The sequence below is a fragment of the Caretta caretta genome, chromosome 1 (assembly GCF_965140235.1).
Source record: "Caretta caretta isolate rCarCar2 chromosome 1, rCarCar1.hap1, whole genome shotgun sequence".
In the NCBI taxonomy this organism is placed as follows: domain Eukaryota; kingdom Metazoa; phylum Chordata; order Testudines; family Cheloniidae; genus Caretta; species Caretta caretta.
Window position 1 is genome coordinate 44,721,445 of NC_134206.1, and position 24,782 is coordinate 44,746,226.

General features: G+C 43.8%; 1 protein-coding gene across 5 annotated transcripts in view; it reads right to left on the reverse strand.

Moving 5' to 3' along the window:
* The window catches only part of ATP8A2 (ATPase phospholipid transporting 8A2), a 663,684-nt gene that overhangs the window by 581,279 nt on the left and 57,623 nt on the right, over positions 1-24,782 (reverse strand). For 4 of the 5 annotated variants that reach the window (XM_048846098.2, XM_048846107.2, XM_048846083.2 and 1 more), the window contains exon 2: positions 8,802-8,946. In XM_048846098.2, the coding sequence (XP_048702055.1) occupies positions 8,802-8,946 (145 nt within the window). Of the gene's footprint in view, positions 1-8,801; positions 8,947-9,345; positions 9,379-24,782 lie in introns of those variants that run through there. The other variant, XM_048846117.2, reaches the window with a different exon arrangement.

Consider the following 24,782-nt stretch of genomic DNA (forward strand, 5'->3'; position numbering starts at 1 on the left):
AATGGGCAATTGCCACTGTAATATATACACACAAGAGTTAATGTTTATCCCACTTAAGCACAGCATTTGATACAAATTTAATGTAGTGTGATAAATTAATCCTAATAAGATCAAATGAACTATTTCCTTCATATTACAAAGGTAATGCACCTACTAAATATTAATACAAGCCGCATGAAATCCTGTCAGACTGTGAAAATGAAGAGTCAATTACTACCTCATTTACTGATTACCTTTTAATTTTTATTGAAGTATATTATTTGTCAAATCATAAATAACAAACTTAATTTCACAAACAGGGCACAAAGTTTATAAGCCGAATTCATGCCTGGTCTATGCCCATCTCTCAGTGGAGTTACACCAGGAATTAATTCAGTGTTCTTGTATCTTTTTATTGTTACAGCTTAATCAACTTTTCTTACTATTCAATGTTATCTGCCAGTTGCTAAGATAATGGTATGAAAGTGTCACATGTAAAAATGTGCTTATTCAGGCTATCATCCACTGAAAACACATGCCAATCCTATAAATAATCCATACATTAACAGGAAAATTAATCCTTTTAAAAAATAATGGTTCCCTCTACAGAGCCTAATCCTACAGTCTTTACTTCAGGCAAAACTGACTTCAGTAGGAGTTTTGTCGAAATGTGGATTGCAGGGTTTTGCCCATATTTAGGAATAAATTATAGAATTAAGAGACTGTAACATTGCTACAGAAATAAAAAGTCTATCTCACAAAAATAATTTCAAAGCTTCCTCTGGTAGTGTCCAAGAAGAGAGTTACAAAATAAAAAGGGCTGTGCTGAATATATACTCAAGACTAGTGTGTAGCTTGGCATAATGGGTATCAGGTTTTTGAGAAAGAAATGACAGTATTTTTTACTCCTAACTTTGCGCATTCTGGATATTTGGTTAAACATCCTGCCATCCAAGCAACAGGACTGTCCTTGCTGTTTGTTCTCTTTATTTACACAAACCCTCTACAAAAAAACCAGACATAGTTGATTAGTATTTTCAATTATGAATTTATTGACAGCTAAGATGGTTTATGAACCAGAACGACCAGGAAAAGCTGCACAAACTGCACAGAAACAGGGTATTGTTTACAACACAGCCCCATGTTGGCAATGTTTCACTGCAAAATGTCATTGCCACAGTAACACAAACATCTTCTCGCTGACAACAGAAGTAGTGACTATGTACCTAGCCCTACAGTCAGCTGGAAACTTTGAATAAAAAAATATAATAATTGGTTGTGGTAGTTAACTTGGAAATACTAACTGTCCAACAAAGGAAGGGTAGCAGTAACTGAAGTCAATGGATATACCCCACTCACCTGTGTTCCAGAAGTAAACTGTCAGTTTCTTGCCAACGCTCATGTGTGTCAGATCCTTATTACAATAAAGGTAAAGGAGCCACATTAGAACTAATTAATGCAAGATAGCTAACTAAAAATACAGGGAGGATTCCACCTTTAAAAAATAGCTTAGTATAGCACAGCATCTTCACTTTAAAGTGATTAGAAACAAACTTCTGATTTTTTAAAGTTAAATTTCTTATCATTAGAACTATGCGTGTTCAGACTCTGATGAGAAAAAACAAACTTTATTTATACGGTTAATGTATATTGCTGTACCTGTAATCCATTTTTACAACACACTTTTCAAGGTCTTCCTACAAAGCAATGTATAGAAAGAGCCACAATTCAGGCAAAAGCCTGGTTAAACAAATGGCCCGGACCTCCTTCTAGCCCACTCAAATATGTTACATTTCAGTCCACAGAACTCCGATTTGTCTATACTAGGAAATTTTCCCTATATTTCCCTCCATTTCCATTGGTTCACCTCCACCAGAGGTAGAAATAGTGGAGGCAGAAGGGCACATAAGGCCCCGCAGCCAGCACTGTAACCCCCATTTTGTGTGGATCTGCTCTGAGCCATGAGTTTACACCATCTGAAAATCTGGTCTGTGGTGCTTAAAACATCGGTGGACTGCTACATAGCTGCTATAACTAGTAAAGCTGAATGGGTGGTATCAACAGTGGGAGACTTCAGAAAAAAAAGTAATTCTACTGTACACACAACATGTATGGGCCAAATGCTGGTGGATGTGCTCAGTTTTGACTCAGTCCTTATTCAGGCAAATTCCCCACTTCAGCAAATGGGTGTTTGCTTATGTAAAGACGAAGTCAAAACTGACTAAACACTTATGCAGTTGCGCCAATGTTTGTTGCCTACATTAGTGGAAAAAACAGCTTTGTTTGTACGAAGCCAGGCTGTACTTTTTAAGCATTGGCTTCTAAGGCTGAAAGTCTTCTCTCTTGACCCCCTGCCAGCGCCCTAGACTGCTTGCTGGGGCCCCTGCCCTGGCTGAGGGCCTGGGCCCCTGAACTATAGGTGGCCCTACCCTGCCTACAGGTTGGGGCTGGATCCTCTAATTTTGTCGTTTCCAAAGCATGTGTAGCAAAGGGGCTTGGCCTCCCTCACACACCACAGCAAGGGAGAGCCACACCTATCTACCTGCTTACAGCATGTATGAGTAGTGCACACTGCTCCATATGGCATGCCTGGCCACCTCTGCAGACTGGTGCAGAGGAAGGTAGAACCATGGTTCCAACTCCTCCTTCCCCATTTTGGGATGGATTGTGCTGCTATGGGCACTGGCCCTGGGACTGTGTCCTGTCTCTATGCAGGAGTCAATAACGAGAAGGAAGGCTGCTACCACCCTCCTTCTCCACCTTTAACTTGAGTATAGGATTTGGAGATGTACTGGATGAAATTCACCCCAGTGTAAAAGTCCTGCACAAGGTCCTATCCCCCACTTAAGAAGTGTGTTAAGAGCTAGAGTGATGTCGTACAGCTTTCTGCAGGCTCTCTTTCATCATGGATGAAATTCACCCATAATAAGAGACATTATTTCACCCACCACTGAAATACTTCCACCTCTAGAGTGAAATGTAGCAAGTGTTTAACAATAACAATACATAAGCAAAAAACCTTGAGGAATATTTCTTCCTTGAGGAATGTCAATATCTGCAAACTGCTCTGAAATAGATTAAGACCTCTACATAGTTTTTTGTAGTGTATTAAATTTTTATCACAGGTGCCTTTCAGAACCTGTGATAAAAAAAAAGCAACAATGTAACATTTCAAAATGTAATGTTGTTCTGAACTCCAATAAGTGCTCTGTTTTCATATACTTGCTTGGCTTTATTCTGTTCTCAGCAGTACAAAAACAATACGACTGGTTATTGTTTCTAACAGTAACCAAGAATATTATTCATTTATTGGAAGCTTAGTAACAAAGTCACACATACAAGCACAGAGCTGTTTATTGATGCAGCATTTCACTTTAAGAGGTATGTTGATCAACAGTACATGGAGTACTGCACTTATTGACTTTTTAAATCATATTTTCAACCACAAATCCAGAGGGCTCTGCTAGATCAGCATTGGTACAAGTAACATGGAAAATACATAAAGCTATGGACTCAAGATTTTAAAACATTTTGAGAGTATGAATCACATTTTAATACACAGATTGTCTTTATGACAATCTTCCCCCCATTCACAATCACATAGACCACCTCCTCCCATTTGCAAGTGCATAACATCCCTGTGGCAATTACAGCTTTTGTTTATATGGCAAAAATATCCTATAAGTATTTAATATATGTTTTATTTCTTTTAGTACAGTTTCGGAGCTGGAAATAAGGAGTCAGCACCATGTGATCAAACTGCTCTCTGTCCATAACCAGCAAGTGATCCGTACACCACAGCTTGAGAACCTCTCTAAGACAGCGTTTTTCAAAGTTCGGGTCACGACCCAGTACTGGGTTGCGGCATGTCAGGCACTGGGTTGCTCTGGTCAGCACTACCGACCGGGACATTAAAAGTCCCATCGGTGGTGCTGCCCAGCTAAGGCAGGCTAGTGCCTACCTGCTCCAACACCACGCTGCGCCCCGGAAGCAGCCAGCAGCGGGTCCGGCTTCTAGGCAGGGGGGCCATGGGGCTCCGCACACTGCCCCCACCCCAAGCGCCGGCTTCCTGGCCAATGGGAGCTGGGAGGGGTGGTACCTGCGTGCGAGAGCCAGACCTGCTGCTGGCCGCTTCAGGCGCAGTGCGGTCTGCGGTGCAGGACAGGCAGGAAGCCTGCCTTAGCACCCCTGCTGCACCTCTGACAGGGAGTCGCCTGAGGTAAATCCATACCCCAACCCCACACCCCAATCCCCTGCCCCAGCCTGAGCCCCCCCAACCTGGAACCCCTTCCTGCACCCCAAACCCCTCATCCCCAGCCCCACCCCAAAGCCTGCATCCCCAGCCCAGAGCCCTGACCCCCTCCTGCACGCCAACCCTCTGCCCCAGCCCAGAGCTCCCCCCCACACCCTGAACCCCTCATTCCTGGCCCCACCCCGTAGCCCTCACCCACACACCCCAACCCTCTGCCCCAGCTCTGAGCCCCTCCTACACCCCAAACCCCTCATCCCCAGCTTTGTTGGGTCATGGGCATCAACAATTTTCTCCAACTGGGCCCCCCAGAAAAAAAGTTTGAAAACCACTGATCTAAGATATATGGATGGCCTTATGGCTGAAGCACAGAACTTGTAATAACAAGAACTCTAGCTCTGTCTGTGCCAAAGCCTTCCTGTGTGAAAGTTACATCACCTCTCTGGATGCCAGTGTGCACACCTGTAAAATGGGAAAAATACTGCCCTGTCTCACAGGGCTCCTTGAGGCTTATGCCATTGTTTGTAAAGCACATTTTTTAAGGTAAAACTAAAGGACCCTGGTCTATTATCTTCTTTCCTGGGATGATTTCCCTTCTGTCCATTCAGAAGATGACAGTTAATCTCAGTACATAAGAAAAATCTCATCTGCAGAATACCAAAGAAGTCCCACAAGATTCATGTTCCATGACTGTAAGCCCAAAATTCTGCTCTCAGGGTTGTTGATGGGAGATTTTTACAGGCAGAATAAGCAAAATATTGGAAACAAGATCCACCATATGTATTAGAGAGCAAAATTCTGCCCTTACTGATTATGCCTTTTTTATACACCTACTTGCAGAGGCTGAACCTGCAATCCTGACACAGGCAAAATCATGGGACTGTGTCCAGGCTGCAGGATCAGGCCTACAGTTTGTAAGTATCAATTTAAACAAAGACCGCACCAGTTATAATAGCTGTTGTAATCAGAATTTAGTACTAAAATTTGCCATCAGATCCATAAATATGGCTTTGATCATCTGTTATTTAGTTATCTGGCTGCATCACGGCATTATTACCTAATCTCTGCAAGAAGTACTACTAATTGCAAACCATTAAAAACTGCATTATCTAAAGAACTGGGAACTCAGCATAACTGCTTATTATATTTATTTGTTCTCACTTCAGAGACAGTGGATTTATAGCACTGCTTCTTCCTTTTGCTGCTCCCAGGACACACTTGGAAATGAGACGTTTCATCTCTAGGGGGTTGTCCTGGTAAAATACTCATATAAATCATTAAAACAGCCAAAGTGGTTTTGATTTTATTTTTGTAAGAACAAAAGAACATGCCCTTCCTGAGATTTCACTCAGTCCTTGCTCAAACTCTCACTGAGGTTAGCCCATAGACTGGCCATCATCTAGGACAGCAGTTCTCAACCAGGGATCTTGGGGCCATGTGGGGGGCCGTGAGGAGGTTTCAGGAGGTCCACCAAGCATGGCCGGTGTTCGACTCACTAGGGCCCAGGGCAGAAAGCTGAAGCCCTGCCGCAAGGAACTGCAGCCCAGGGCCCTGAACTCCTCCACCCGGGGCTGACGCCGAAGCCTGGGCAACTTAGCTTCGCGGTGCCCCCTGTGGCGTGGGACCCTGGGCAACTGCCCTGCTTGCTACTCCCTAGCGCTGGCCTTGGATTTTATATGCAGAATAACAGTTGTGGCACAGCTAGGCCACGGAGTTTTTATAGCATGTTGGGAGGGCCTCAGAAAGAACAAGGTTGAGAACAACCTTTTTCCATTTGCAGACCCCTAAAAAATTTCAAATGGAGGTACAGACTTCTTTGGAAATCTTAGACATGGTCTGCAAAGCCCCACCTGGGGTCCACAGATCACTGCTCTGTGCAGCCCAGTTGGGCTGTGGTGTGATACACAGCGACACTTCCTCAAAGGGAGCTCCTAGGTGACCAAGTGAAATGGGACTGTGCACCACCCCTTAGGATGGTGCAGCGGGCTCTGCCTGTGTATTTTTCCAGCTCTGCCCTTGTGCTTCTGTGCAAGGGACAGCCACAATCTGAGGCACAAATTCTCCTCACACTTCCCCCAAAGTCCTTTTTCAACTGGAGGAGGAGGCATCAAACCCAGAAGGCAACAAGGAATGTGCCTGCTCTTGGTGTGTTTGTAGAGGAGGTAATGAACAGTGGATGCAGGCATCCTCCTAAATAGGGGAAAGAACCTACAACATGCCTCAGCCAGGTCTGTAGTAAAGAAGGGTATAACCTGAATCCGAGGTGCCTCAAGGTATCACAGCAGAATTCCAGTCAGTCAATGTGTGGCAGACACCTCATGGAAAGGGAGCATGAGCTGTGAACACCAAGCTAGCATTTTGACTTATTCCTGGTGGGGGAGTGCCCCTATAGCAGTGTTTTTCAAACTGTGGCTCGCGATCCAGTACTTGGTCGCAGAATGTAAGGCACTAGGTCACGGCAGCTCTGGACAGCACTGCCGACCGGGCCTTTAAAAGTCCCGTCGGTGGTGCTGCCCGGCTAAGGCAGACTACTCCCTACCTGTTCTGATACTACACTGCACCCAAGAAGCAGCCAGAAGCAGGTCCACTCCTAGGCAGGGGGCCACGGGGCTCTGCGCACTGCCCCTGCCCCAAGCACCGGCTCCGCACTCCCAACGGGAGCTGGGGGGGGGGGGGTTGCCTCTTGGCGAGAGCCGAGTGGAGCTGCTTGCACACCTCCACCTAGGAGCCACACCTGCTGCTGGCCACTTCCAGGGGGCAGCGTGGTCCACAGTGCCAGGACAGGAAGGAAGCCTGCCTTAGCAGCCACGCTGCACCGCTGACTGGGAGCTGCCCAAGGTAAGCCTGTGCCCCAATCCCCTGCCCCAACCCTGAGCCCCCCCCAAACCCCTCATTCCCAGCCCCACCACGCAGCCCTCACCCCACACCCAAACCCTCTGCCCCAGCCCTGAACCCGTCCCACACCCCAAACCCCTCATCCCCAGCTTCGTTGGGTCACGGGCAATGTTCCCTCAAATTTTTGACAGGCCGTATGCGCAAAAAATTTCTTCTGTGCAAATTTTTGACAGGCTGTATGTGCAAAAAATTTCTTCTGTGCAAACCGTGGTGCTTCTGTGCAAATCTTTGTGCGCGAGGTGTTTCACCGTGTGCGCAGGGTTTAGGATCTGTGAGGGAACAGTGGTTGGGGCATCAACAATTTTCTTCAACTGGGTCGCCAGAAAAAAAGTTTGAAAACCACTGCCCTATAGCCCAGGAACACCCTGTGTCTGAAGCAAATAAAGAAAGAGACAGAAGAACTGCTAAATAAAAATCTCCCTAGGTAGTACTTTGCCTAAACAACCTTTTCAACATGTACTGGATGGCTCTCAAAAGGCAGCTATGGGTGTGCAACAGTTCCCCAACTACAGTAACACAGTAACAGTAACTGATCTCTTATTATTTATTTTAACCAACCCTCTCTCCTATCCCCCCCACCCCACTGTATTTCCTTTTTGCATGCAATTTAAGACAGCCTAGGACAACAGAATCTGCCTCTCAAAAACCTGCACACTTTGGTCAATGTTCACTTTCTGCCCTTCACCCTGCAATGGTCTACCGGAGACAGAAAGGAGCACAAGTGCTCTCGATAACTAAAAACAAAATTTTCTCAGCCCACAAACAGGCATTTAGCAAGAAGGAAACAGTGAAGTGGAGAAAGTTACAGAAAAGCTAAAGATCTTCCACATTCTACACAAGTTCATCAGAAAGATCATTGGCCATGATCTTTTAATTATTTGGGCTTATGTCCCACACAAATATGTACATTACTGGTATGCTAGCCCAGTTAAACTTGTATTACTTCCTATTACTATTATGTCACTTTTTAAAAAAATCTATAAAAAAGGTATGTCTTTGAAAACAGCTACAAAATGCAAATATGTAGACTCCAGGAGGCCTCTTCCACACAGTAGGCCTAATTCTGACCTCTCTTGCACCAGTTTTGCCCCTAAGTAGCTCCACCAGAGTTACTTCTATTTTACATCAGGAGAAGTGAGATCTGATTTAGACCTACTATCTCTACATCTCATCCACTATTGCCTTTCATCTTTGGGGCTGCAAGCAAGAACCCTGGGTTTTAATATCACCTGTGATTAGCTCTCACAATTGTGCTCCAAGGAGTCTTGTAATTCTCTCTCACTACTGTGCGAGGAAAAGTTTACCACCTGTAACTGACTCTCTCATTTTTGTGCCACAAAGTGATTCCACTGTAAACGACCTGCCTTTCGCTCGTCTCTCCCTCTGCTTGCAGCTCCCCTCTGGGGCTGCAGCCACCCCGAGTCCGCACGCCAGCTACTGACCTGACTACACTACCACACATGGGTGGCCAAGAGGCAGAACTTCACCAGCAGGGAGCCGGCTGAAGCATTGCCTCGGCCCCAGGCTGCTCTCCCCAGAGGAACACAGGGACCTGCAGCGTGGCCGGGGTTTTCACGGGCTACCCCGCCCCGGCGCCGCTTCGCCTGGGGATGAGCGCGGGGCAGGCGCGAGGGAAGGGGGCAGGGGGCACCCGCGCGAGGCGGCCGCGCGCTCTTACCTGACCCGGTTGTCGCGGAACTTGCTCTGCTGGGGCTGGTTCAGGTAAATGGTGCGGGCGGCTGCCTCCGCCTGATCCGCTGAGGACGTGGCTCCGGACATCTCATCATCCGCCTTCTTATAGCCCGAGGGGGAACAAACGGGTCCTGCAGGGAACAGCAGCAGAGAGCGCCCGAGTCAGCGAGCAGCGCGGGAAAGACTCAGAGAAGCGGCGGGGGCTGGGAGGGTGGATGCTGCTGCTGCCCAGTGCACAGATCCCGCCTGTGCCTCGGGCTGCCCCTGCTGGGCTGCAGCCGCTGCCGCCGGCCGCCGCCAGCTCTTGGCCCCGGGGGAGCCGGCTAGCAGCGGCAGCAGCAGCCCGGGCGTTGCACGCCCCTGTGGCCCGGCCCTGTGTGGGCAGAGCCGCGGCACAGAGAGGAAAGCTGCTGCCTGACCGCGGGAGGCACAGCCCCTGCCCTGCTCTCACCGAGGCCGCTAATCATAAACAAAGTAAGAGCGACAAAAGGAGGCACCCCGCCCTGCCCGTCGCAGCCGGTTGAACCCACCCTCCTGTCAGCAGCAGCAGCCTCTGACGGTCCCCAGAGCCCCTGCACATGATGGTGCCTTAGTGGGTATGGGGGGGGGGGTTAACGTGAGTGGGAATACACGAGCTGGGATTGTCCCTGGCAACGGGAACCTCTAGAAAACAACACACCCTGGGGATTAAAGAGGGAGAGGGGGAGAGAGAGATGATAGACTGAAGCGATCTTGCCTTTAGGAGTTTCCTCCCTGGTGTTTAGCCAAAGCAATGGCTGATGATGAATAATGCAAGCTCCAGTGGAAAAAGCGCTCACAAGCACTAGTGTAAAGGAGGCTCACCTAAGGCGATGTACTGGGGAGAGGCTGTAGCAGCGTCTTTCTTGCCAGAGAGGGCTTCCCAAGTATATGCTTCCTCTTGCTGCTCATTTGCTTTAGATAGGGTGACCATACGTCCCGTTCTGGCCAGGCCATTCCCTTTTTAAGCCTGGTCCCGGCCGTCCTGCCTTTTTTTTTTTTTTTTTTTTGGCAAAAGTGAGCATTTGTCCCGTTCGTCTTGCAGACTTGATCAGCTTTGTCAAAAAAGTGGGGTGCAGTGCAGAGGAACATGTGGCGATACCAGCCCTGCATGGGCAGGGGAGGGTTTGGGCCAGCCCCACACGGTGTCCTGTTTTCCCTTTGGGAAATATGGTCATCCTAGTTTTAGGAAGAACACAAATATGAGGGGAAGGATGTTAGTGGGGCTTAAGCAAGGGAGTGAGTGTCAGAACACCCGGGTTCTGTGCTTATCTCTTGCCACTGATTTCCTCTGATGTCAGAAAGTAACTGACCCTCAGGATGCCTCAGTTCCCCCCTTTCTTTAAAAAAAAAAAAAAGATATCCCAACACCCATCTCTCTGGCAGGAAGATTGTGAGGTTTAATGTTTGCAATGTGCTTTGGGATCCTTAGGTGGGAAGTGATACAAGTGTACAAAATATTTTATATCACATTTTACCATCCAAATAATAACTTTTCATCTATATACTCCCGCCTGAAACACCAGAATCTGAAAGCATTTTCACAAAGATGGGGATTACTATCCCCATTTTACAAATTTCATTCAGTCTGCACTGGGCTGGGGTTTTTGTTTGGTTAGTTCGGGGGGGGGGGGGGTGTTCCATTTTTCTGATTACAACTGTGTCAGTTCAACCTGGTTCTCCAAAAGGTGTCATAGCCTTATATAGACCAGCACTCACACAGCTAAACTGTTGGTAGCTAAAATTCACTAAGATAAACAAGGTCACTGACTTCAATAAGAGCAAGTTCAGCTCTCATAAAAGAGAAAGGTTTCCAAACACACAAAGGTACGGTACAGACAGTCACAATGTCAGCTGCACTATGTAGCTCTATTGGTCAAACCAGCCATTCTAGATAAAAGATAGTGAGAATTTATTTCTTGAGACTCCTTGGCTTCCTGGTGAAGAGTCTGCTCTATTCAACACATGCCAGCTTGAGCATCGTGAGCCTGACCAATGCCCACTTAAGTCAATGGAAAGATGCTTACTGACTTTAATGAATTTTGGTAAGGCCCCATTTATGCCTTGATCCTGCAAAAACTTCACCACAATTTGCTTTAGATATGTGAGTAGTCTGTCCAGTGACAGACTATGTTCTATGTTGTTCTGTCAATGGGACTATTCACAAGACATGAAAGTAAGCATGCCCATACATTTTCAGAGGATCACGGTTGAATTGTAAAGATGAGGATTCTGTAAACTGGGTTGATGAATATGAATAGAAGCCGGACCTGCTGCTGGCTGCTTCTGAGGCGCAGCGTGGTGTTGGAGCAAGTAGGCACTAGCCTGCCTTAGCTGGGCAGCACCACCGATGGGACTTTTAACGTCCCAATCGGTAGTGCTGACCAGAGCAACCCAGTGCCTTACATGCCGCGACCCAGTACCAGGTCGTGACCCAACTTTGAAAAACGCTGTCTTAGAGAGGTTCTCAAAGGTGTACAGAGCACTTGTACACTCAAATCAGATTCAAAACAAAAATGAACCACCACCCACTTTATGCTCTGAGCTTCATAATCAACATCTATAGCCCTTAGCTTAATTTTACAGTTTTGAAACTTGAAAAAGGTTTTACCATCTTGACCTGTAATTACAGAAACATTTCACACTATAGCGGTATTTCCATATTCTTGTGAATCTGTGTGTATTAACTACAGATAAGACAAAAAAAAATATGTATGGCAAAAATTCATTCATTTGTTCTGTCACACCTCAAACCTGATTTATAGCAAAACTACAGGATGTATAGATGTCTGTGTGTCTTAAGTTGTTACACACACTCATAACCAACAGCTCCACCCCACCCACGCAATTATAGCCAACAGCCCAGTGGTTAGGGATGTAGTAGACCCAGATTCAAATTCCTGCTCTGCCTGATTTATAGAAGGGACTTGAATTCAGGTCTCTCACTATTCAAAGAATGCCCTAACAGGCTATTGGATATTCTGATGCTGGTGGGGAGGTCTCTCAATCTCGCCTGCTGAAGTTCTTCCATTTTGTATAAACAATTTAATTATTCGTTGGAGCAGCAACTTGAATGTGATACTCCCCTATTCAAGAAAAAAGAAAAGGCGTACTTGTGGCACCTTAGAGACTAACAAATTTATTTGAGCATAAGCTTTCGTGAGCTACAGCTCACCGATGAAGTGAGCTGTAGCTCACGAAAGCTTATGCTCAAATAAATTTGTTAGTCTCTAAGGTGCCACAAGTACTCCTTTTCTTTTTGCAAATACAGACTAGCACGGCTGCTACTCTGTCCCCAATTCAAGGTGAGTGCCATAACCACTAAGCTATACAGTTATTCTCTGTTATTCTCAGTTATTCCCAATACCTATTTTATACACAGTGGAACAGCTCCAGCAGGAGGGACTGAGAGAGACCAACCCCAGAATACCCAAGTGGTTAGGGCAGTTTCCTGTGACATGGGAAACCTGCTCCAAATCAGACAGAGCAGGGATTTGAATCTGGGTTTACACTTTCCAGGTGAGTGCCCTAGCCCCTGGGTATTCTGACACCCCAAAATTCCCAATCTGCCAGCCTCCGACTGCTGTGTGTGGGAGGTCTAATCTGGTAGGCATGCTCTGAAAACACCTACCAGATCTCCCCAGATCAGGGAAGACAGACACAGGAATGCCTAATTTGACAATGCTGCCAGTTTTGTGAGATCCCTTTGTAATTCTTTGCAGTCAGCTTTGGACCTAACTGCCTTGAGTAATTTTGTATCAGCTACAAACCTAGCCACCTCACTGCTTACCCATTTCTGCAGATCATTTATGAATATGTTGAACAGCACTGGTCCCCATACAAATCCCTGGGGGACCCCACTATTTACCTCTCTTCCACTATGAAAACTGACCATTTTGTTTCCTATCTTTTAACCAGTTGCTGATCCATGAGAGGACCTGCCTGCTTATTTCATGACTGCTTACTTTGCTTAAGGGCCTTTGGTAAGGGACCTTGTCAAAGGCCTTCTGAAAGTCCAAGATCTAGATCCACTGGATCATCCTCATCCAAGTTTATTGACATCCTCTAGATTGTAAAGGGAAATCATGCCTCAACAAAAGCTGTTGGCACTTTCCCAAACATATCATGTTCATGTATGTGTCTGATAATTCTGTTCTTTACTATAGTTTCAAACAATTTGCCTGGTACTGAAGTTAGGCTTACTGGCCTGTAATTGCCAGGATCGCCTCTGAAGCTATTTTTAAAAATCAGCGTTACATTAGCTATCCACCAGTCATCTGGTACAGAGGCTGATTTAAGCAGTAGGTTACATACTACAGTTAGTAGGTCTGCAATTTCATAATTGAGTTCCTTCAGAACTCTTGGGTAAATATCATTTGGTCCTGGTGACTTATTACTATTTAGTTTATCAATTTGTTCCAAAACCTCCTCTATTGATACCTCAGTCTGGGACAGTTGCCCAGTTTTGTCATCTAAAAGAATGGCTCAGGACTGGGAATCTCCCTCACATCCTCTGCAGTGAAAACCAGTGCAAAGAATTCATTTTGCTTCTCAGCAATGGCCTTGACTTCCTTGAGTGCTCCTTTAGCACCTTGATCATCCAGTAGTCCCACTGATTCTTTGGCAGGCTTCCTGCTTCTGATGTACTTACAGCAAAAAATAAAAATAAAAGTCAGTTTTTGTGTCCTTAGCTAGTTGCTCTTCAAATTCTTTCTTGGCCTACCTTACACTTTTACACTTAACCTGCAAGAGTTCATTATCCTTTCTATTTTCCTCACTAGGATTTGACTTACAATGTTGAAAGGATGTCTTTTTGTCTCTAACAGCCTCTTTTATTCTGCTGTCTACCCATGGTGACATTTTTTGGTCTTCTTTGTTTTTTTTATTTCAGGTATACATTTAACTTGAGCCTCTGTTGTGCTGTTTATAAATAGTCTCCATGCACTTTGTAGGCATTTCACCCTTACGGCTGTTCCATTTAACTTCTGTTTAACTAGCCTCCTCATTTTTTGTGTAGTTGCCTTTTTGAAGTTAAATGCTGCTGTGGTGGATATTTTTTGGCATGCCCTCACCCCACACCCTTACAAGGATGTTTTATTTAATTATATTATGGTTGCTATTACCAACCAGTTCAGTGATATTCACCTCTTGGACCAGGTCCTGTGTGCCACTTAGAACTAAATCAGGAATTGCCTCTCCCCTTGTAGGTTCCACGACTAGCTGCTCTATGAAGCAGACGTTGATGGAGAAGCAGTCTAAGAATTTTATCTCTGCATCCCATCCTAGCATGTGCTAGCACTACCCATACAGATGTTACAGAACACTGGGAATACAGCATGTGAGGTGTGTAGGAAAAAGGCTAATACCTTTTCTTTGCCTAAGGCAAAACTCAGGTTTAAGTCAGGCATAGCAAAAAGGAGCTAACTATACTGGCCTACATTCAACTGTGGGGCCTATCTCCACAAATCACCCCAGACTTGCTCAAAATCACCTCCCCTTCACCCTTGCCTACAAGACACCTTCTGAGACATTGCTTTCACTTACTCCTCACTAAACCACAAGACCACAGTCATGTACGCCAGTAAACTGACAATCTCCACGGCAAGAGGACGCCCTCCTACACCTCCACGGACACAACTGACAAAATTCAGTGCTGAAATGAGGCACACATGCACCTTTCAACACATCACAGTAACAGATCTGCCAAGCTACTCCAACAAATCCCTTCCGTATTCCATACAGTGAAGGCAGTTGGAGTGCATGCAGATAACTGCTGGAATTAAAATCTGTGGTGCGCAACACATACATCTTTCTCATGTCGACCTATTATACCACTCGTACCAAACCATTTCCAATGATTACTGCAGCTCTAAGGGGCAAAGTCCAGGTGCAGGGGTGGCGTGTACCTTAACATTAAGAAAAGGAGTACTTGTGGCACCTTAGAGACTAACCAATTTATTTGAGCATGAGCTTTCGTGAGCTACAGCTGTAGCTCACGAAAGCTCATGCTCAAATAAATTGGTTAGTCTCTAAGGTGCCACAAGTCCTCCTTTTCTTTTTGCGAATACAGACTAACACGGCTGTTCCTCTGAAACCTACCTTAACATTGTATTTCTTGGTTTTCAGAGATTTAAGCTTAGCCATTCTCGACATTCAGGAATGCCACTGGACACCCCTGGGCAACTCTGTGTTAATCAAATTTTGGGGCATTATAAGCTCTTTGGGGGTAGGGACTGTCTTTTTGTTCTGTTTGTACAGACCTAGCACAATGGAGTCCTGGTCCACGATTGAGCTGCCTAGGCAATATGAAAATACAAATAAATAATAATAAATTAGACTAAAAGTTCAGCATGTTTTTTCACCTGCAGATTCTGGGCCATTTTTGGACAGAAAAGAAGCTGTACATATCTGACCTGTGGGGAAAAAGTCTTCTGAAAATCCTTATGATTGGGATCCTGTATTTTCAGGCTGTCACACCTGAAATTGTTTGTTTCATTTCAAACAGTATCATTTTACTCCCTTTTTCTTTATAAAGATCAGTGCCATAAAGCAGCAGTATATGAATAATATAGTTAATTAAGTAGATTATTTCCAAGATAGTCACATTTTACAAATACTATAAATTGCTGTAATGAGCCATAAAGCCAGTGTCTCTTAGACCATGGTTTTTAGTATCTACAGAGGTATGAATTTAAGTTCCCAAGCTCATCTTATGAAGGTGTTATGCAGGTTTGCTTTGAGGACGAGGACTGATAGGTCAGATGCAGAGTAACTGCTTTGTGAAAAGTGTTTGCCCACAGCTGATAGGGTGTTTTTGTCTTTTATTGTTTTCTCAGAGACACTAGTTTGGCTCATTATGATTTGTAACCTCTAACCCTCCCTTCATCCTATCACTGTTAATTGCCCCCTTCATTTTAAGCGGTTTCTTGCAATATGTGTGAACCTCTTATGCTTAACAATCTCTCCCACCTTGCATTAACTGTGATACCCTGGTTACCCTTTCCAAACCTGATGCAGAGCTCTGTGAAGCTTAAAAATTTGTCCCATCTAACCCACCTTGTGTGTCTCATATCCTGAAACCAGCATGACTACAACAACACTGCAAATTACAAATGGAACAGGACATCCAGTACTGTCTCCAATGATGTGCTAGAGGAGGCTCCTAGGGATTCCAAAGAGCCTGTTGTTAACTTTTCTACAGAAAATTCAAAGAAAGGTTGGGCTGATTTCCTTGCCTATGATGGAATTTACCCTTGGCTCAAAGATGCTCTTGAGGAATATTTTTAGGTTTTTGGAATGGAGCAAACTGCATCCAATGGCAGTTATTTTCAGCAAAGTGCCTAGGAAAGTATATTCCACTGGTCCCCTCTAGTTTTTGGTTTTTTGGTTTTTTTTTTTTAAATACCTCAAACCCATTTCAAACTATATGTGTATAGATTTTTCTGATTTGGTTTCAGGGCAACTAAAACTCCTGAAAGAGAAAAAAAGTGAGAATATTAAGGGCTAGTTGATCCACTCAGGAGGCCAACTGCAGGTAGCTGAAGCCTACCTCTGGAAGGCTGGAATGCTAACAACCTAATGCATCTCAGCAGAAGCTAATATTGAGGTCCTGGTGAAAGACCCCAACACTGGTATTAATTTTAGTGCAAAAAGGTGTTATTTATTAACTTGAATAGTTGAGATAATCAATACTCAAACAAAATTCATAGTAATGAAATTGTACTCGAAACACATGTATGTATCTGAGGCTGCTTACAACACATACTAATAAATAATGAGAAAAGAGTTGAGAAGCATTTATGGTAAAAATACAGTTCAGTATATGTCAGTGATAAAATAGTCTCTCTTGACGTCATCTTCATTCCCATTCAGAGCACATTCCTCAAACTACAAATGAAAAAAGTAGGGCTGTCAAGCGATTTAAAAAATTTCTCACGATTGTCACGGGTTGGACCCTTGGGATGCCACCTGCTGTGCTGGGATGCCACTGAGTCAGACAATTCTGGCAGCCTGGGCTCCCTTTTACCTGGCCTTGCTGGGCTAGGCTCCCTAGCCTTTTCCAGCCAAGCACACAGGCAGGGCCGCACCCAGTTGCACAGAGAGACAGAGATCTGCTCTGGGAAGGCTCAGTTTAAGGGGCTTGCTACAGCTCCCAGATGACCACCTCCCTTCGGAATATAAACCCAAAGATACATGAAATTCGCCCCCTCCCTCAATGTGAAGAGAGGTGCGCAAACTTCTTGCCCCCCCGGCCCTGTTAGAAATTACAGAAACTGAGTTTAATAAACAAAACAAATTTTATTAACTATAAAAGGCAGATTTTAAGTGGTAAAAGGGGTAACAAACAGAACAAAGCAGATTAGTAATCAAATGATATCAAACACACAAACTAAGCTTAATACACTAAAGAAACTGGTTACATGTAAGTTCTCACTCTAAATGTGGTTCTAATAATCTTCTTCACAGGCCAGATACCCTTCCAGCCTGAGTCCGGTTCTTTCCCCCAGTTCTGTCTTAGTTGTTTCCAGCAGTCATCTTGGGTGGGATAGCAGGGGAGAACTCATGACCAGGATTATCTCACTCCCCACCCTTAAATAGGATTTGCATAAAGTGGGAATCCTTTTTTTCCTAGTTTGACCACTCCCCTCCCCCGCTTCTCCTGGAACAGTACAGAATTTAAGATGGGTTCCAGTATCAGGTGACATGGTCACATGCCTCTGTAGAGCCCCCAGAGCCATTCTTCACAGGTTGACCCACACATTCACAGGAAGACTAAGCTCTTTTGCAGTCCATTGTCTCTTGCTGATGGGCCATCAGCACTATCTGGCTTTTTCATTGTTGTACCTGAAGTGTTAGCAGGGGGTGTCACCCAAAGTAACATAGTTGAAATATAGATACATAGTCAATACTCCTAATTTCAGATACACAAATGCTACATGCATACAAATAGGATAATTATATTCAGTAAATTATAACCTTTCCAATGATACCTAACAAGAGTTATCTTGCATAAAACATATCTTAATTATATCATATCGTACCAAAAGCATATTTTCATAAAGAATATGGAGTGTAATGTCACAGCAAATAATCACACTGTTAAATAATAATAGAAGACCATTTATTTAAATATTTTTGGATGTTTTCTACATTTTCAAATATGTTGATTTCAATTACAATACAGAATACAGTGCTCACTTTATATTTATTTATTATAAATATTTGCACTGTAAAAATAAAAGAAATAGTATTTTTCAATTCACCTCATACAAGTACTGTAGTTCAATCTCTTTATCATGAAAGTTGAACTTAAAAATGTAGAATTATGTAAAAAAAACCCTGCATTCAAAAATAAAACAATGTAAAATTGTAGCGCCTGCAAGTCCACTCAATCCTACTTCTTGTTCAGCCAATCGCTCAAACAAACAAGTTTGTTTACATTTCCAAACATAATGCTGCCTGCTTCTTCTTCACAATGTCACCAGAAAGTGAGAACAGGCGTTCACATGGCACTGTTGTAGCCCGCATCGCAAGATATTTACATGCCAGATGCGCTAAAGATTCATATGTCCCTTCATGTTTCAACTACTATTCCAGGGAACATGTGTCCATGCTGATGACGGGTTCTGCTCAATAACAATCCAAAGCAGAGCAGACAGACACATGTTCATTTTCATCATTTGAGTCAGACGCCACCAGCAGAAGGCTGATATTCTTTTTTGGTGGTTCAGGTTCTGTAGTTTCCGCAACAGAGTGTTGCTCTTTTAAGACTTCTGAAAGCATACTCCACACCTCGTCCCTCTCAGATTTTGGAAGGCACTTCAGATTCTTAAACCTTCGGTCCAGTGCTGTAGCTATCTTTAGAAATCTCACATTGGTACCTTCTTTGCATTTTGTCAAATCTGCAGTGAAAGTGTTCTTAAAATGAAAAATGTATGCTGGGTCATCATCCGAGACTATTATAACATGAAATATGCGGGTAAAACAGAGCAGGGGACATACAATTCTCCCGCAAGGAGTTCAGTCACAAAATTTAATTAACGCATTTTTTTTTAACGAGCATCATCAGCATGGAATCATGTCCTCTGGAATAGTGGCCAAAGCATGAAGGGGCATATGAATGTTTAGCATATCTGGCACGTAAATACCTTGCAATGCTGGCTACAAAAGTGCCATGCAAATGCCTGTCCTCACTTTCTGGTGACATTGTAAACAAGAAGCAGGCAGCATTATCTCCTATTAATGTAAACAAACTTCTTTGTCTTAGCGATTGGCTGAACAAGAAGTAGGACCAAGTGGACTTGTAGGCTCTGAAGTTTTACATTGTTCTGTTTTTGAGTGCAGTTATGGAACAAAAAAATCTACATCTGTAAGTTGCACTTTCACAACAAAAAGATTGCACTACAGTACTTGTATGAGGTGATTTGAAAAATACTATTTCTTTTATTATTTTTACAGTGCAAATATTTGAAATAAAAATAATATGCACTTTAATTTTAATTACAACACCGAATATTATATATATGAAAATGTAGAAAAACATCATAGAATCATAGAAGGTTAGGTTTGGAAGAGACCTCAGGAGGTCATCTAGTCCAACCCCCTGCTCAAAGCAGGACCAACCCCAACTAAATCATCCCAGCCAGGGCTTTGTCAAGCTGGGCCTTAAAAACCTCTAAGGATGGAGATTCCACCACCTCCCTAGGTAACCCATTCCAGTGCTTCACCACCCTCCTAGTGAAATAGTTTTTCCTAATATCCAACCTACACCTCCCCCACTGCAACTTGAGACCATTGCTCCTTGTTCTGTCATCTGCCACCAATGAGAACAGCCTAGATCCATCCTCTTTGGAACCCCCTTCAGATAGTTGAAGGCTGCTATCAAATGCCCCCTCTCTCTTCTCTTCTGCAGACTAAACAAGCCCAGTTCCCTCAACCTCTCCTCATAAGTCATGTGCCCCAGCCCCCTAATCATTTTTCGTTGTCCTCCACTGGACTCTCTCCAATTTCATCCACATCCTTTCTGTAGTGGGGGGCCCAAAACTGGATGCAATACTCCAGGTGTGGCCTCACCAGTGCCAAATAGAGAAAAATAATCACTTCCCTCGATCTGCTGGCAATGCTCCAACTAATGCAGCCTGATATGCCGTTAGCCTTCTTGGCAACAAGGGCACATTGTTGACTCACATCCAGCTTCTCATCCACTGTAATCCCCAGGTCCTTTTCTGCAGAACTGCTGCCTAGCCACTCGGTCCCCAGTCTGTAGCAGTGCATGGGATTCTTCTGTCCTAAGTGCAGGACTCTGCACTTGTCCTTGTTGAACCTCATCAGATTTCTTTTGGCCCAATCCTCCAATTTCTCTAGGTCACTCTGGACCCTATCTCTGCCCTCCAGTGTATCTACCTCTCCTCACAGCTTAGTGTCATCCACGAACTTGCTGGGGGTACTATCCCTCCCATCATCCATATCATTAATGAAGATGTTGAACAAAACTGGCCCAAGGACTGACCCCTGGGGCACTCCGCTTGATACCAGCTGCCAACTAGACATCGAGCCGTTGATTACTATCCGTTGAGCCCAACGATCTAGCCAGCTTTCTATCCACCTTATATTTAATCCAAAATATTTAATAAATTTTAATTGGTATTCTATTGTTAAACAGTGTGATTAAAACTGCGATTAATCAGGATTATTTTTTTTAATTGCGATTAATATTTTTCGTTATTCACATGAGTTAACTGCAATTAATCAACAGCCCTAGAAAGAGGTAAGTGTCCCCAAATCAAGTACCACTAGGTTGCAGCATATACAGCACTTCTTGTGCTCTGTTGCACAGGCTGCTAATGTCCCATTTTTAGTTTTATTACTTTATAAATCCAACATATCCCAAAAATAGAGCTTATATTTTTTTAAATATTTCACTCATTTAACTGCATAATTCTCCCTCACCTATTTTTCACGAGTCTTCACTGTGAGGAGAGGTACTTCATAATTTAAGTAAAAAAATATTTGGTAGAGAGAAGAGTAACTACTGTCTGGTTTACAGCTCAGGCTGAATCAGAGTACTATTAGCACTGTTTTTAAAAAGTCCAAAGCAACAAAACATACCAACCAAATTAGCACTATGTCCACCAAAGAAGTCACACCAGTGCCTCTGCAGGATGCCCCAATTGTTGTTACTAATATTATTTCAAGTAAGGTTCAAAAATATTTTTTTCTGTCAGCAGGAAACTGACATAAGAGAGGACCATCTTCTAAGATCGTATTAATATAAATGGAAAACATAGAAGTTAGAATCATAGAATATCAGGGTTGGAAGGGACCTCAGAAGGTCATCTAGTCCAACCCCCTGCTCAAAGCAGGACCAGTCCCCAATGAAATCATCCCAGCCAGGGCTTTGTCAAGCCTGACCTTAAAAACTTCTAAGGAAGGAGATTCTAGAAGATTCTTAGAAGAAAAACTTCTAAGGAAGGGAGGTGGTAGAATCTCCTTCCTTAGAAGTTCAAGTCCCACTTCCCCATAAACTGATTTAAAATAACACTGTGCTAGTGCAACTGTGAAGATACCAAAACAGCACAGTTATAAATGAAAGCTCAAAGCTGCCATTTCTCTAGTCATCAGACATGCACTCTCAGACGCCGACAAAATAAGCGAACTTAAGAAAAGTTAAATTATTCATATAAATGTGCTCACTTCTTTGGACAGAATTACAATATTACCGGATTAAGGAAACGTAATGTAGTTGGGGGTAAATTAGATGAAGATTTTCATGAAATCTTTGTTTACAAATTAATCCAAATTGGTTTGGTTATGTTCCCTATTACATGGGATGCAAAATGCCAGAAAGGCAACGCAGACAACAATGATTGGGGTCAATATTTCAAATTATGGCTAGGTGTCCATCAGGCTGCCACCTAGATATGTGATCAGCCTAAAATTATTAACCATTTCATTCCTGATCTAGAAGAGATGAGTACCATGGTAAATGAACTCAAAATCAGCGGAGGGTCCAGCCACATTGAGTCAGTTACTAGAGCAAGGCCTAAAATAGACATCATTTTCAACACAAGGTAAGTCCAGAGAAACATTACAGAAGGACTTAAAATGAAAAGTTGCCAAATAAGATTTAATTTGGATGGTAACATTTCTGAGGAAAAATAAGCAAAACCACAGATTTAATTAGGGAAAGTAATGCTAACAGAGGTCTAGTGGTGGTAGTATAAGAGATACAACGCAATATAGTGGCAGAAATACCAGTGCAATTTTGGGCTGTATACACCATCTTATGCCTTCATGAAACATGGAAGTTTTAGCTTTTCTCTACATGGCTCCAATGATACAATTAGAATAGTCTTTAACTCTAAACAACTCCCCAGAAAAAAGATGTAGACAAATCAAATTACTGGGGATTCAAAGAGCAAACAAAATTATTAAGCAGTTTCAGGGATTCATTAGAATAACTAAAGAAATAGCTTAACCAAAAAATGATTCATGAGGAAGGTGCTTATGACAACTATTGACAAGTACTTAAGTTTGAAAGACTGTAGATTTTCTGAGGCAGGGGTTTATCTACCTAGGGCTAATGGGGAATTCCGATCCTCTGTCAGTTCACGCCTCTGGGCAGAGTTCCTCTGGGCGGCATCCACTGACTCCTTTGACACCTTTGAGGAGCAGTGGGCGCTGTCCGAGGTTCTCTGCTCGGTGTGCCCGTCAGGTTCCCTTCGTCTGACCCTTTGACCGCACTCCTGTCCCTGTTGTTCATTAGTTGTCCCCCGTAATTATTTGGTTTCCCAGGTCCTGTGGACCCCCCCCTTAGGCTGGGGGGGGATCCTTTAGCAGTGGGCGGGCTTTGCCCGCCCACTTCCTGGATCCCAATAAGGCTAATGGGGAATTAATTAAAAAAATTAGGCTAAATATTAGGAAAAATGTGTAAATGATGAAATCAAATAGGTTTGGAACAGTCTCCTAAAGGAGCGGGCAGAAGTTCTATCACTTGAGGCATTTAAAACTAGACTGGAGAAAAAGAGTATAAGATATGCTGCAGCAAGTAGTCCTGCACTGGTTTGTGGGGAATGGACGAATGAGCTAAGATTGCTATTTTCCATCCCAGGCAAATTCTCCCCTTCTAGTGTCCCATCACTGGCCGTTGGGGATATTTGCTGCTAGCAGCCAAAGACTGGCTACATGCAACCATAGGCAGTCCCATCATACCACCCCCTCCATAAACTTATCAAGCTCAGACTTGAGGTCAGTTATGTCCCCCTCTCTCCCCGCTCCCTTGTATTTATCCCTTTGAGGTATTTATAGACAGCAATCATGTCTCCCCTTAGCTTTCTTTTGCTTAGGCTAAACAAGCCAAGCTCTTTGAGTCTTCTCTTATAAGGTAGGTTTTCCATTCCTCTGATCATCCTAGTAGTCCTTCTCTGCACCTGTTCCAGTTTGAATTCATCCTTCTTAAACGTGGGAGACCAGAACTGCACACAGTATTCCAGATGAGATCTCATCAGCTCTCATATAATGGTACTAACACTTCCCTATCTCTACTGGAAATACCTCACCTGATATATCCTAGGACTGCGTTTGCCTTTTTCACAGTCATATCACATGTGAGCCCAAGTCAGCTGACACGGCATGTAACACAAGTTACAGTAAGAAAATACCCAAATTCAGCATCACTGATTTCTCCTCCAATATGAAACCAACCTGCAAGGCCCTGAAATCTACTGCCACTTAGCAGAGGGGTGACAGAATTTAGAAACTAGCTACTTTACCAGAATATATCAGAAACAGAAGAGATCCACAAAAAGTAAACAAAAGCATTTTTGTAACAGACGGTAATCAGAGTTGACCTGAATACCTGACTAACAGCCAGAATCTTCCCCTTTATGTTCCATCCCCAGTGTTTTGAAACACCTCCTGTGTTTCAGCAATGTTTAGGTAGCTAGAGTGGCTGGATTTATAGTGCAGTTACATTCTGAACAGTAACATTTTTGGGGGTCCATGTTTAATCTTCCTTACTGATTGTTACAACCTGGCCCAGTCCCTCTCTAGAGGGTCACCAGTCTGTTGTAAATAGATTGAAACACTGGGTCACACATGCTTTCAAGTCAACTGGATTTGTGTCTAGTCACTGTTTCTAACTTTGGATTTCTAGGGAACACCCCCAAATTCAGATTTCTTGTCAGAGCCCTTCCTTGGGTCTTGGGACTCTGCAGTTCAGCTGCCCTAGTCCCCAAAAGCAGCACCTCAGACCTCCCAAGCCCCCTATTTGCTACCAATGTCCTTCAGAGTTTCACCTAGCTGTGGACACAATGGCTTCTAGCTTAACCCCTTCGGAGGCAACATGGTGGAACACAGGTTTAGTATGGAATTTCTTAACTACAGTCACTTTACTCTTAAAAAGCTACAGAATGGTATAAATCTTTGCAAAATAAAAGCCCTGGAATGTACCCTTCCCTAGTCTGATCTCACCCCTTCTAGGAGTCTGAGGTTTGTCAGCATTACAGGCTAGGAAGAGTCTCTCCTCCAGGCTCTCTCTCCAGCCTGTCCTTCTTACAAGAGGCCATGTGCGTTCGCCCTTGCTCAGAAAAGCGCCCTCTTAAATACAGTTTGTCTCTTTTTGCCACATCTCTTGGCTGAAATGCTGCAGATCGACCAGCCACCTGTGTAGAAAAAACATTGTTCCTTGGGGTTGGGCCAGCAGTTGAGAAAATCAAAGGTGATGGCTCCATATTGTTCTGTGATGGCTTCTCAGTGTTAGTCCTTCAAGAAGTCTTTCCTAGGCAGGGGAGCTCTCTGGACTACATCACAATAGGCTTGCTTTGGGAAAGGTTATATATAATACAATATATATAATACAATTGATATATAATACAAAATGGTGATCCTAATATAAAATACAGTTTACAATTTCATATACATATATCCCACTCTGTCACAGACTCTATAT